Source organism: Aristolochia californica, unplaced genomic scaffold (assembly GCF_029961685.1).
Source record: "Aristolochia californica isolate CCGP_79_NKW_82.1479 unplaced genomic scaffold, dmAriCali1.0.hap1 SCAF_6, whole genome shotgun sequence".
Classification (NCBI taxonomy): Eukaryota; Viridiplantae; Streptophyta; class Magnoliopsida; order Piperales; family Aristolochiaceae; genus Aristolochia; species Aristolochia californica.
In genome coordinates this window covers 4,722,860-4,737,609 of record NW_027182257.1, presented here as the reverse complement: position 1 = coordinate 4,737,609, position 14,750 = coordinate 4,722,860, and the positions used below count along the sequence as shown (strand labels likewise).

The 14,750-nt window shown below is 40.8% G+C and overlaps 2 protein-coding genes across 3 annotated transcripts in view; both read left to right on the top strand.

The window, feature by feature from the left end:
• Window positions 1-10,565, top strand: part of LOC137967117 (actin-related protein 4-like) — a 31,934-nt gene extending 21,369 nt beyond the window's left edge. For both annotated transcript variants that reach the window (XM_068813564.1, XM_068813562.1), the window contains 6 exons: window positions 129-191; window positions 277-339; window positions 467-529; window positions 7,976-8,040; window positions 8,375-8,443; window positions 10,145-10,565. In XM_068813564.1, coding sequence (XP_068669665.1) covers window positions 129-191; window positions 277-339; window positions 467-529; window positions 7,976-8,040; window positions 8,375-8,443; window positions 10,145-10,190 — 369 coding nt within the window. In that variant the 3' untranslated portion in view covers window positions 10,191-10,565. The remainder of the gene's footprint in view (window positions 1-128; window positions 192-276; window positions 340-466; window positions 530-7,975; window positions 8,041-8,374; window positions 8,444-10,144) is intronic.
• Window positions 10,566-12,419: 1,854 nt separating this feature from the next.
• On the top strand, window positions 12,420-13,891 carry LOC137934989 (trihelix transcription factor ENAP1-like). The gene has a single exon (XM_068779597.1). The coding sequence runs from the start codon at window positions 12,533-12,535 to the stop codon at window positions 13,655-13,657; it is 1,125 nt and encodes a 374-aa protein (XP_068635698.1). The 5' UTR covers window positions 12,420-12,532; the 3' UTR covers window positions 13,658-13,891.
• Window positions 13,892-14,750: the final 859 nt, after the last annotated feature.

Here is a 14,750-nt window from a genome sequence, read left to right as displayed (position 1 = left end):
GCCATCTAACACACTTGCACAGCAGTTTCACGTGCATACTTTGATATTCCTTAGTAGTTTTTTGTGTTTTAATTCTTTTCTCTGGTTTGAACTTATCTAACGTGATTCGTTTGAGCACAAAATGTTAGACAATTCCTGGAATAGAGAATGCTATTGACTCTTCTCTTCCTCTCCGTGGGCTTCCACAAATGGTAAAGTTATTATACTACTGCTTTGGCAAGGTTTCTTCATTAATGCATTGCTGATCCTATCTGGTCTTTGCATTTTTATTGACAGGTTATTGAGAGCATAAACAAGTGTGATGCAGATATTCGGAGGGAACTTTTCAGTAGTATATTGGTAGTATTTTTGAAGTTGTTGTATGGTCATATTGTTTTTTTTTTCATGGCTTATAATACAGCATTCAATTTGATATTAAGAATCATTTAAATGTGAGTTTGATGGCTGCATGTTTTCTTTAAAACAGCTTGCTGGTGGCACAGCGTCAATGCAGCAGTTAAAAGAGCGTCTTGAGAAAGACTTAATTGAGGTAAAACATTTAGAAAGGACATTAAAACTTTGTTTAACTGAATTAAAAAATTATACTGTGATTAACTTGAACACTGGAGTTTTAAATTAGAACTAAGTGTGCAATTGCTGGGATTAGTGGAGAGTTGACAGGTTTCTTTTTGTTTGATTTTTTTGGCACCCACTGAACTTGTTGTTTTGCTTCTTCAAGTAGGTCCACGATAACGTAGTTCTTAACCTGTTTGGAGAAATTATGAGCGGATTCGAAAAATATACCTGAGAGGAAAAATATATCAGGTGCATGTCAAATTTCTTATTTTCTCCTCAGTGACAAATAACTTTTTGTCTCATTTGAGGGAGATATACTACTATGATTCACAAAGTCATTGAGACAAACCATTCCAAATTCATCTCGAATATTGTCACTGGAAATGTAACCCAAAAGGCCATTTTTGTCATTTTATCTTTGGTTAATCGTGGTAAATCTAGTTCTCTCTCTCTCTTAGGATGTTAGTGTTGTATGTCTCTGTTATGTTTCTATTTTATCAGTTTTAATATTGTTTTTGTGCGTAGATATTAGTTTCAGTTAATAATTAAGTCTTCATTTATTTCCTAGGGAAGTCATTTCTCGTAGAAAGTAGATTTCTAGGTTTTATGGCTTTCAAGGAAATAGATATATTTTTGGAATTGTTTTAATTATAAACATGGGAGAAGGGTCTGTAAACATTAATCTATGCCATGACTTTTCCTTCTGCAAACTCCAACATAGTATTAGAGCGGGTTAAGGGTCATTGAGTTGACCTGTCAACTTGTGGAGAGGATGTAACCTTCCTTCACAAAAGGTTATGTTTTTCCTCTGCTTTTTTTTGTTTTTTTTGTTTTTGTCTTTTACATGATATGAGTCTCTCCGTGTTTGCCTCTCATCTGTCCATCGTTGTTTTCTATTCTTTTCGTTATTTCAATTGTCGCTGTGTATGTTGTTGCTTCCTATTATGTTTTGCTTCTGAAATGGTGTTGGCAGTTCCCTTCCTGCTTGTCACCTTGGTCTTCCTCTCTTCATTGGGCCTCTCAAGCAACTATGGACCCCTGTCATTGAAAAATTGGAACGCAGATTAGCGACCTTGCGGGGATGTCTTCTCTTATTGGCTGGGAGACTCACTCTTCTTCGGGCGGCTATTGACGATATCCCAACTTTTTTTTCCTTCGCTGTCCTATGGCTGTCTGCAATCAAATTGATCGTATCTGGAAGCGATTCCTGTGGATAGGGTCCAACGACGCCTTCAAGTACCACTTGGTTAGCCGGGCTGAGGTCTGTCACCCCAATAGCTCTGGTGGGCTCAGCCTTTTGGTTTACCAAAGAAACGAACATTGCCTGTCTTTTGAAGTAGTTCTGGCGGTTTAATCATGCTCCTAGTGCAATTTGGAGGCCGATGGTTGCCAAAAAGTTGCGTATGTCGGGAAGATGGCTGACCTGCGGGGGTGAACGACAACATCTCTCCCCCCTTTGGTGCTTCCTCTATCACTGCTCAACACTTTCTGTACTGGTGTAAGCTTCCTTGCTGGAAATGGGGAGACAATTAGTTTCTGGTTCGATTGCTGGTGCAACGAGAAGATGCTGGGTAGCTTCTTTGCTTCCTTGGTTTGCATTTGTCTTGCGCAACATGCGCCGGTTGCTGAATTCTGGTCCACTCCTGGTTGCTGGGAACTTCAGGCGTGGTTTATCTGACTCGGAGGTTGTGCAGGCTTTTCAACTTCTCTCTAACCTCCACAACATTGATATCTGACCCACCCAGGTAGACAAGATTCTATGGACGCCTGATGCCAATGGGGCTTTCTCGGTTTCTTCAACATATTTGCACACCACAGTGAGGCTTGACACTAATCCAACTCACGCCAGTGCCATTGCTTGGAAGATTTCTGCTCCTCCGAAAGTTCAATTTTTCCTTTGATGCACCCTCCACAATCGCATCTTGATGATTGAAAACCTTAGACGATGTGGAAACACTCCTCCCTATCGTCTTTGCCCATTATGTTTTCCGATTGATGAGACTGTGCAACTTCTTATTCTGCATTGCCACTGCTCTTGAGGTGTTTGGTCCAGGATGATGCAACACAGTGGTCTTCAATTTTGTATGCCCGAGCATCTATCTGGAGTTTATCAGGCCTTCATGCACCCTCTCCTTCCCAAGCTGGGAAAAATCCTGGTCTCTGCTTGCCTGGGACATATTCCATGGATGCTGTGGCAAGAGAGAAACAACCACCGCTTCAATTTGAAATTCAGATCCATCGAGGAGATTGCAGAACTGACTGTTGGCCACATATCTTCCTGGCTTCACTTCTAGAAGGATTTCAGCAATCTTAGCAGCATCTCTCTGAGGACGAACTGGTGTTGCATCTCCCACATGACTGGGAATCTTCGCCCTCCAGCTTGTATCCCTTGGACGCCTCCTCCCCATGGGTTTATCAATCTAAACTTTGATGGGAGCGCTAAGGGGAACCCTGGGCTGGCTGGGTTCAGAGGTGCTTTCTAGGATTCTTCAGGCACAATTCTGGTCTCTTATGTGGGTCATATGGGGAACTCCGACTCCACCGTTGCAGAACTCCTTGCTTCATACCATGGCCTTGCCGTATTTTGTGACTGTCTTCATGGCCCGTTCCTTGTTGAAAGAGTTTCCCATGTTGTTATTCAACGATGCTTGTCCTCAACAACTCTTGGCGGCACTAGCCTGTTTATCATCACATTTCTGACCTTGCCTCTAACATGACTTGTAGCTGGTTCCATGTTCCCTGTTCAGCTAACTACTTAGCTGATAGCCTTGCTAAGGGCAGGACCTCCCTCCAATATCTTGTTGTAACAGGAGGTCCCTTTTACTTTGTTGTTTTCTTGCTTGTCTTTGATAAATTATCACTTTTATAAAATAAAAAAAAAGGGCATTGGAGTCATGTTTTCATGAAAAAAATGGGAACTTGAAAATAGTTCCATGTAGTTACTTTCAGTTAGAAATTCTTCTTGCCGTGTTGTTGTTTCTTGCAACCACCCATTCCCCGGGGTTGGTAAGCAGCAGCCATTCTGCTGCCACGACCCCCTCGATTGGCAGCTCTCCCAACATATCTATCTTCCTGCAAAGGGTTGTTTGCTGGACATGTCTCCTGGAACTGCCGAGGAACAAAATTTCATGGAACAGAATCGTTGAATTGGGGACCTAGAATTACATCGAAATCACTTGTAATCGGGACTGAGAACCTTCCAAAACGTCCCCTTTCTCTATCTATTTCTCCTATTGCTCGTAGCCACCTTTGTGTCAGCATCTTAGGAGCTGCACACATCTCCAAATCTTGTAAAGTCTCACGTTTCTCTTCAAACAAACCACCAATTAACACCAGGTAGAAAATTCAACAACGTTGAAGAATTCATGAGAAACCGCTGCAGAATCAATGGGAGCATAAGTAGGACATAAGAATCAGTAGAAAAGTTTGTGATGTTTTTCGGATCTGGCTACCATGCTGATGTCGTATCCCAAAGCTACTTGCATGCCTGAATTTGCTACCAGACAGCCTGCAAAAGTACTAATGAAATCCAGAGTAGCAACATTGCTGATGATTCACCATGTGTGGCCTTGTTTTGAGAGTTTGATCCAAGTTCTATTGGATTCTTTGGTACAGAGTTGTCCAGGCAGCTTTTGTGACTCCGATTTTATCTTGTTTGGTATATTTTTATCCCACTTAATTTGTCCGAAGAAGAGATGTCAAGTCTGCATATTCTGCTTCTCCGGAAGCAGCCAGGAGTTTGATGGAATTCCTGATCAGTTTCCAGGAAATTTGTTCTCATGCTGTTGTGGCCTTAACAATGCTTAGAGAGAGGAATGGTGGAGAGTTGAGCATGCTAGTTGCAGTGGGTCCTGCCAAAACCAGAAGCTGCTGCTGGAAGCCATATTCAGCAGGTCCTCCACCGTTGGGATCCTCCCGAGTCCAAGAATAGTCAATGCTTCTTCTAGCCATGTCTAGCCACTTCCATTGTTTCTTTATAGAAGTGACTAGGAGCCACATAACCGGACTCCTGTAAAGATTGAAGCGACCACATTTTTTAAGAACAAGTTTGTATTTGCTTTTTCATGCTTATGGTTAGTGTGAGATAAATTTTATAACAATTTGGAGTTATATGCTCCAGCTTCAGGGGACTGTTGGAAGATATTAGTTTGAGTTAATTAGGTTTATTTTCTAGGAAAATTATTTCTTGTAGAAAGTAGATTCCTAGGTTGTATGTGTTTCAGGGACATAGATGTAATTTTGGAATTGTTTAATTATACATATGGGAGAAAGGTTTGTAAACCCTAATTTCTCCATTATCTTTTATTCTTACAAATTCCAACAATTTTTACGTTACAGAGGTGTAATTTAGTCAATTTCTTGTGAGTTCACTTATTTTATTCAAAAAGGGGTTAAGGGTCAAGCTTGTCTCCTAACTAGAAGCTGTCTCTTTCTGTGACTGCTCTTACTTGGCCATATCTCTTTTCTCTTGGTTTTCTTAATTTATTCCCTTTTTTATGTAAGTCCTACAGTTTCACACAATATCAGTGCTCTAACATAGTCGTAGTAAGATCTTATCCTATTTGTGACATTTTATGAATTTTCAAGAAAAGAAAGAGGTAACTTGGGAGAAGAGAGAGCTGAAAAAGAATCGCTTAATGTTAAATTTTGGAAGAGGATGATTAGGGTCCCCCCTTCTCTACTATTTAGGATTCCACATGAGCTCTGCATATCATCCTCAAATAGACGGTCAAACTGAGGTTGTCAACAAGTGTTTAACCACATACCTCTGCTGCTTGACCACCCCCGGAGATGGCCCAAACGGATCCCATGGGCTGAATTCTGGTATAACTCTATGTTCCACAAGGAAGTTGGTACGACCCCCTTCCAACCTTTCTACGGAAGGGACCCACCGTTGCTACTCTGGTACTCGGTATCTCCTTGGTAGATGAAGTGGACCGTCAACTGCAGGACCGTGATGCCATCCTAGAAGAGCTCAAGCCCGAATGAAGGCACAAGCTGACACAAATAGAAGGGACCTCTAATTTCAAATCGGTGATTCGGTCTACCTCAAGCTGCAGCCTTACCTTCTCCTATCTCTACCCTGCACACCTAATGAAAAACTCAGCCCTCGCTTCTATGGCCCCTTCAAAATTCTAGACAAGATAGGTGAAGTAGCCTACCGTCTTGACATCTCCTCCTACTCTCGCATCCACCCTGTCTTCCACGTCAGCCAACTAAACCCACCAACCTGCTTCCAGCCAACCCCTCACTGTCTCACAGAGGACTTGGAACTTTCTGTCCAGCCAGCCAACATCCTCACCACATGGCAACTCCAAGATGGCTCCCTCGAAGGTGCGACTCAATTGCGGGTGGGGGGCGGGGGGGCATGTTGGACCCCCCATCCTACGTGTATACAGCAGAAAGGGTAAGGCAAAGAAAAGGAAGGACAGTCAGTTAGACAAAGGAGAAAGTGGCACCCATCCACCTGGCAGCAGCAAAACTGACCCTTAGAGGACAGTTAATTAGCAGAATAAGGAATAAAGGAGTCGGGCAGCAGGGGAGGGTGCAACGAAGGAAGAATAGGGTGACCAAGGGAGGTCTCCCTTTCTTTGACCTAAGTTCTAGATTTTTTTTTTTTTTTTTTTGTGATGTTAGCTTTGAAAAAAGTGAGATAATTCTCGTCCTACTGTGTCATTCTAACCCTTGCTAGTACAGGTAGTCAAGGATGGTCAATATATTGCATATGTTCAAGGTCTCCTCATTCTGTAAGCCTCACAGAAGGTTGAGAATCTAATTAATTCAACCTTCATGAAGGAGAGAGGATGGTGGGCAAATATCTGGAGTATCAAAGTCAGCTGGAAAACCACATCAGGGACTCGGCAAGGGAGAGTTGCCAGTCTAAATGTTGAGCCAAAATGTGGTATGACGTCTCCTTCTACCATGCATAACGATTTCATGCTGGACACCATGGTTTAATATTGTGGATAGTCTTCCACAGACAGGAGGCATGGGTTGGATAGGATCTCGATAGAGCCAATCTCAAAAGTCCTTGGCTAATATGCTAAAAGTTATAGAGTTAGTGGAATGCGGAAAGCTAGGTCTTTAAGCTTATATTATGTTAGTTGGGCTAACTGATGCCCTTACCCCTGGTTTGTGCTCCACAGAATCATGCTAATCTGCCATATTTCCATGGTGATTTCCTAAGGGGGCACAATATGACCTTTCCACCTGGATAAGGTAACCCTTTTATAGTCAACATTGCAAGCAGATTGATTAAATGGAAAACTGGACAGGGTATTAAGTTTGATAGGAGTCGCTTGACAGGCTGGGCATGTGAGTTGTCTAGGCCCATCAAAGAGAGTTTGGTGGCTTTGAGAGGCAGGTAGCATGATCCTAACTACCCCATGGGATGGTTATGGCAAATGGTATTATCGTAACTATTGCATTGGTGGTTATAAGTGGTATGAACCTAACAATTACATGAAAGCGTTATGCCAAGTGTCACTAGACTGATCGTCTTAAACTTAGTTTGGCTAGGGGAGAGCCACTTGGCTAAGTAGTGGAGAACATTTTTTCCATGGTGTGGTGGACGTGGTTTTGGACATGGCAAGATAATCTCTATGACCTGGAAATTTTGTTAATCTTGAGCTTTATATACCTCATTGGACTTGATGTTGTGAAGGAATTCAGATCCTTGGGCAAAGAATGAATTAACTAGAGATTTTGTCTCATCATGTTGTTGGAATCATTTTTGCCATTCCTGTTCACATATAGCACGCTTGGGCATCTTTGGAGGTCAGCTGGCTGAGCTACATCATTATATCTTGGTCATAATAGATCAGTTTAAAAAATTGATGGTACCCATGACAGCTGCAACTTTAAGACAGTAAAACGAACATGAATTCTTCCTTAAATGGTCATTATAACTAAACTACATCAGAATGAAAGGACTAAAGTACCCGTCAAAATTGGAATGAAAGTACATTATGTATACTACGAATGATTACAGAGGACTCTGTTAGTGATCTGACCTTGTTTATAAACAACCGAAGTAACTAATTAATAAAGTTAATCAATCCCTCAAGTTTACTTTTATCAGAAATTCTGTACAGGTAGTGGGATGCAGAACCAAGTCCAGACCCATTAAACTAGAAAAGCAGAGAAGGATGGACGTGCCAGTAAACCTGAGACTACCTGATGATTTTATTGGCTGCTTTATCTAATGTTACCCGTTCATCTTGTTTACTAGTATGCTTCTAAGGACAACATTTTCAAATAGGTTAGAAATAAAAGGAACCATATAGAAGAATACAGAAGTGGGAATAGACGTTTTTTTTTTTTTTTTTTTTTGATAATGGAAAATGGCTTCTAAATTTTTGGACAACTTGAGCACGAACACCACCTTGTGTCTTTTCAACGTTTGTCCTTGGTTGTGCAGGAGGCTCCTCAAGCTGCTCGAGTCAAGGTACTGGCAAGTGGGAATGCAACTGAAAGACGATTCAGGTAGGATCCTTGTGTACTAATACATCTTCTCATATAGTGTCACATACACCTGCATTCCCTTCTGTAATCCTGCCTATGTATTTTGTTGAGTCAATGGTTATTGTTACACTTATACAATAGGTCACAAAGAGTTGCAGGATAAAACTTGGTTCACAAGTTGCACCGATGAAATTATTCTGAGGGTGAATATACCTTGGCATAGAGATAGTTAGCCCTTTAAAAAAGTGGTATAATGATGAGAAAATCCCGAAACAACAATACATTAATGTATAAACTAAATTTTCATGCATATTTACTGCCCTGTTTTAGTCTGCTGACAATTGTATGCTGTCAGTGTTTGGATAGGAGGGAGTATTCTGGCTTCACTCGGTTCCTTTCAGCAGATGTGGTTCTCCAAAGCAGAGTAAGTTCAAAGAAGCCCTCACGTTCATTTTATCATAAATTTTTAGTTTCCAATGTGCATTGGTGTGTCACTTTTCATGCCATGGTACCCCAGACGTCAATTGCTAAACTGGAAGGTCTTCAATTCCTTTTCCTATCCGTATGTGTTGGTGTCTCTTTTCATGCCATGGTACCCCACCCTTCATTTTCTGAATTGGAAGGCCTTCAATTCCTTTTCCTCTCTATTATGTATTCTTTTCTAGTTTCTCAGATAAGATAATCTTGTGATTGGAACAAATGCAGTTGAGTGTTTGTCCTTTTCCTGACTAAATCTGTCCTCAAAAGCTCAGTTGCATGTGTTCTTTTCACTGGATCAGTTCACCTTTTATTGTGTCATTGTTGACTCAAGATGACAATTCCAAATAAAAAAGGCTTAAGGGATTTGTGCAGAAGTTTTTTCTTGCTTTAGGCTTTAAACAGAAACTGAGTTACAAAACCCCATCCATATGTGATCTAAAAATAACTCTTGGATACGGCAATTCTTTATATTTCTAAGAAGCTCTTAGTTCACATTCTAATGACACTTAAAACAAACGGATTAATTTGAATATTGAGGAGGTTACAATGGGACTAGTTCCTCCTAAATTGGCTATCGTCTTTCTAACTAATAAGCATAGGAGTTTTTCAACCTAACTATTGTGTAACTGTTCTCCACACACATGACTCTGACTTTCTACTAGTCTGAGATGTGGAATGCATTTACAACTATAGACTGCTAGATAAAAAAGTTACAGTGGGGCTGGTTCCTCCTAAAATGGCTATCAGGAGGTCTTTCTAACTAATTTGCATAGGATTTTTTTAACCTGAACTATTGTGTAACTGTTTTCCCATACACAACGATTGACACTTCTATGCAACTATTCTGAGATGTGGAGCTCATGCACAACTATTGACTGGTGGATTTTTTTAATCTCCAACAACAGACATAGTCCCTTTATTAGTAATATTTGTGTTGAATATAGTGTTACTTGATGTGTGCAAAAAGTGGCATGAATGGAAAACTGGGAATATGGAGGAAGACCTTGGAATCTCGAAAGTTCTAAATTTAGTTAAGCGGGAATGTGTGATTTATAGACTAGATTAATAAAGCACAGAAGTGCTCGTGACAACCCTAGTTTTTTATTGCGTAATGAACCACACATTTCTGTTATGCAGACCATGATAAGCCTCCTAAGTTATCATGTTCGAGGAAGCCATAGTTCGGAACAATTTTCAAAATGCCTGAAACTTGGCTACCTGAACATTTTTACCACCATTTAGAGACCTCAATTAACTTAAGGGTATGTTCGAAACCCCTAGAAAGAAAAGAAAAGAAAAGAAAAGAAGAATTTGACCATTATTATTTCCAAAAATGGTTAGTGAAAATGAAATAATGATCAAATTCTCCTTTTCACCAACTATTTTTTAGAATAATAACGGTCAAATTCTTATTATTTTTTCTTTTCTATGGGGTTCTAAACAGACCCTAAGAGTCTCGAACTGACAATTTATCTGAACTAAAACTGCTCATCTGAACGCTTCAGTGGCAAATTATATATGAAATACTGAGCAGTGTTCCCTTCTCTTGTTTGTCCTTCAATCTTTCCACTGGAGTTGACTTGTCTCAGTTGCTCATGAAAAATCATTGTTTTCTTTCTATTGTTTTTCACCTTGACAATCACAGGTTCGAGGAGCATGGGGCTTCGTATATTCAAAGAAAATGCCCTTGAAGCGGCCTGAGTCCTTATTCTGAAGGCCAGTATTTACTGTATCATCTCTTCATCCTGTAGAAGGCTCAATCAAAGTCCGTAAAATTCTCTAAGGTTATGCATGCCTTTCCAAGATGATTGTAAGTCAATATTAGCGTCTAACCACTGGACCTTTTTGCATTTCAATTACTGAGGCACTTCTGACCTTATGAGCAACCTTATGTAGCTTTTCGGTTTCTTTAGGATATTTATACAGTAATTTCTGGAGGATAGGTTGGTCTTATCTCATTGAATGCAAAAGACTGTTTATGACTGTCCAGTGATATTGTAATCTGAGTGCGTATGTGCCTTCGCCGGTATGGTGCGGCCGTGAAATCACAAGAAGGTACCTTTTTATTTTGTGGGTAACAAAATCACCAGAGCTACTGAATGTTTTGTTAGAATTTTGAACTATTCGGTGTTCATAATAGAAACATAAAAGACCCTTCATGAAATTTCAATTTTTACAATTGCTCAAATCCATTTACCAGTAAGATTATCGTTTAGCTACTGCCCATGTAATGTTTCTTTATATTAAGTAAATTTATCAAAGTAATGTGTAGGGGTGGTATCGAGTTGAGCCAAGTTTGAACCTGTATATGTTGGAGTTTGATTTGATTTGAATATTTCGAACTCGAGCTCAACCTTGACCCTAAAATAGAAATCGAGTTTGAGCCTAAATTTTTTAACCGGGTTTGAGTTTGAATTTAAGTCGGGTTCAAGTTCTAACCTAAATTTAAAACTATAAAATAAAAAAAAATAAAAAAAATAAAGAGAATATTTTGATGAACTTAGTACCATTGAACTGCAAGTTATCACACAGGAGTCCAAGATTTTGTAATGGTATATATTAATGTATAATAACCAGTTTAATAGATTTAAACGAAAGAACAAATATTTCAATTAATAGTGTTTATTTTATTAGTACATAACAACATTGGATGTTGAGGGATCCAAAAGAGTTAAATGATTGATCATCTTTGAGGTTTGATGTAAATAAGAGTAGTTATGTACCAATTAAAGAGGGAATTGACGAGAGTAATTAGAGTAAAGGGTATTTTTGTAAAAAAATCTATGTTGACGAGTGGGCTCACGAATTAATAAGTCGAGCTTTGAAAATCTTGAGTTTGGCTTGTTATAATTAATGAACTTTGTTTTAAGTTTGAACTCGAGCCGAGTTCAAGTAAAAACTAAATTGAGCCGAGCTCGAATGGTTTACTTGTTGGTTTGGTTAGCCGAGTTCAAATAAAAACTAAACTGAGCCGAGCTCGAATGGTTTACTTGTTGGTTTGGTTTGGTGCCACCCCTAGACAGACTGATATGAATTGTGGGTTGACCTAGATATAGAAGGGTGGGGGATTGGTTTTTCAGATCATACTCATCCTAGTATCCAATGAGTTACTCTTTAACGAAGTCTTATCTTTAGCAATTGGGATACACATTTGGGTCAGATTTTTTGTGGGTCCAATGTAGTTGTATAAACAATATATAAATGGAACAAAATAAATTATTTTATATTGGGTATATTAATATATGGTGCTATCTCTATATACCCTTCATTTAAATATTTATTGAATAATAGACATAAACATTTATAAAACTATTGAAATAATAAAAAATACATTATCATAAGCAAAAACAATGTTATTCTAGTGTAAAATAATTTTTTAAAAGAATATTATAAAAAATACACTTGGATCATGTTTTTATCTTTGGTTATTCACTCAAATAAAACCTTTACCCAATTTTGTTATATTAAATAAATAATAAAAAATGAGTAAAGGGAGTGAAATTGACACCTCTAGGCAAATATCCAACTTTTCAATGGAGTGGTACTGAATTCAAATTTAGTGGAGCATGTGACTTATCCTGTGTTTTTAACACGAGCAAAACCTACCCACCCACCCACCCACCGGGTTGCATGGAAGAGGCCGAGTCCAGTTTCGCATGATTTGGCGTTGAACCAAAATTACAAAATAAAACAAAAAAAAAAAAAAGGAAACGGCTCAAAAGGGGTAGGGAGTCGGTCTCCTTTTGATGAAAGAAAAGCGCCCCGAGCGCCATCCCACCGCCTCCCCCTAGGCGGCAGTCAGCGACCGCTGGCGCCTGGGCCTCGCTGGAGAGGGTGCGCAGCTTAAGCCGCGTGCGCCACCGATAATCCTATCACCAGCGGCGGCTCCCCTAATTTTCATTCACTCCGATAAAGACAAAACCTAAACTAAAAAAAAAATGCACCACCATCCTCCTTCACTCCTCCTCCCCTTCCCCCTCCCCCTGCCCCTCCCCCTTTCTAACTCTGACCTACGCCGCTCTTCCCTCCTTTCATGGCCTCCCCTTCCCCTTCCCTTTCCCCTTCCCTTTCCCCTTCCCCCTCTTCTCCCCAATCTCCTTTCCCCCAACAGCAAGATGAAGAGCAGCGACAGCAGGAGGATGAAGATCTCCAGCCGGAGAAGCAGCAGCAACAGCAGGAGCCGCAAGATAGGAAAGACGATGGGCTGGAGGATGATGAGGAGGATGACGATGAAGACCGGGAGAAGCCACAGGAGGAACAACGACTGCAGCAACCTCCTCCCCCGCCTCCCCCTTCCTCCTCCCGCCGTCTCCCCCCTCCCTGTTGGACCCACGACGAGACCGTAGCTCTCATTGATGCCTACCGCGAGAAGTGGTACTCCCTCCGCCGCGGCAACCTCAAGGCCTCTCACTGGCAGGAGGTCGCCGATTCCGTCGCCCGCCGTTGCAACTTCTCCCCTCCTTCCAAGACCGCCGTCCAGTGTCGTCATAAGATCGAGAAGCTCCGCAAGCGATACCGAACCGAGCGCCAGCGGGTTCTCGCCGGCGCCCCGCTTCCGGCCTGGCTCTATTTCCGTAAGATGGACGCCATGGAGACCGGTGGTTCCGGCGGTGCCGTTGGTCCTGGCGCTGGCAATGCGCTTGCCGTCACCGTTGCTCGCCCTCCGCCCCCTGTTCCCGCCAAAAATAGGATCCACTCTTCCCGCTCCTATTCCGACGATGTCAACCTCAGTGCGCCTTCCTCCTCCGAGGAAGATGATAAACCCAATACCCGCAGTCTCCACCGTCTCATGTCCAACGGAGTCGGCGTCCGTTTTCGGATGCCCAAGGTTAACAGAAGCCCTATTCCGGCTAACAGTCCATTTAAACCTAAATCTAACTCTAATCCCATGATGCTCCGGAGGCACACCTTGCCCAAAAAGCGGAAAAGTAATCCAATGGCTGAGATGGTTTCCTCCATTAGACTTCTTGGGGAAGGGTTTATGAGAGTGGAGCAGATGAAAATGGAGATGGCCAGGGAGATTGAAAGGATGAGGATGGACATGGAGATGAAGCGGATGGAGATGATTCTTGAGTCTCAGCAACGTATAGTCGATAGTTTTACCAGAGAGTTTGGCGGGAGAAAGAGAGCAAAGAGGATGCCTTCACCTGGAAATTAGACTCCTAGAAAGGTTCTGTAAAGTTTGTTTCTTTTTCCTTTTTTCTGGCTTAGGGATCCTAATGTAAGAGGTGGTGAAGTAAGCTGATGCTTGCTTTGTCTCCTTTGCATTTTTTTTTTAATTCTTTTTTGCTTATTTGGAATTTAGCTTTCCTCTACTGACTGGATTGGATGTGCAGAACTCTTTTTTGTAATGAATCATGAATATACCTGATGGAATGCTAAGTAGAGCAAATGTGGCTTGTAACTGTCCTATTTCAATTCTTTAGGTTTTAGGCGATTTGGTGAGCTCTGAGGTAGTAGATCCCATTTGAACGCCTCTGAAGGTTGCAATTTTGGAAGTTACCAGGAAGGTTTTCTCTGTCTTGTTATGTTTCTCTATCCTTGCTCTCTCCTGTTGTAACCTAGTTGTTGTGGAATTTTTGTGTCCTGCAATTTTTCTTAGCAGGCTACTTTAACAGAGAAAGTTCTACTTTATGAAACTAAAATGAACCTGGGGGATGGTGCCTGACTTTGCTGTGCTATTCCAAAATTTACATCCAACCTTCAAAGATATCAGGTGAAGTAGTTGCATCCGTAGGTTCTGTGGGATCCTTTTATACCTTTTTGGTGATTTCAAATTTTAAATCATTGATTTCTTTTAAAATGTGCTTCTGCATTATGCCATATGTATACTGCATGAATTCTTGATCTGAGATCAGTTGAAGCAGATAGTGCCTGTTATTATTCTTATTAAGGACATTTGCTAGCCTAAGACTTACTTTCATTGGCTGAGTTATCAGCTCTGTTGATGGCATGCCAACCATATGGATGAACCAATGAGTCCACAAAGATGACTCTAGGACTGCATCCTTGTTAGGTTTCCACACTTAAAATGATCAAAGATTGGCTGTTCAATGTTGCACTTGAACAGACTTTATCTATTGTGGTACTGCTTTTCCTGGGAATGGCTCCCTAAAAGAAAAGTTTTGATAAAATTCCAGGAAAATTGAAACAGTTATTTTTATATTCATTTTTATATTGAGGATCATAAATAGGCTTAAGAACATGGATGGAAGCTTCAACATAGTAATAGACCAAAACCATTAGTTTCC

Excerpts from the sequence above, each read along its gene's own strand:
- LOC137934989 (XM_068779597.1), top strand. The coding sequence starts at position 12,533 with ATGGCCTCCCCTTCCCCTTCCCTTTCCCCTTCCCTTTCCCCTTCCCCC.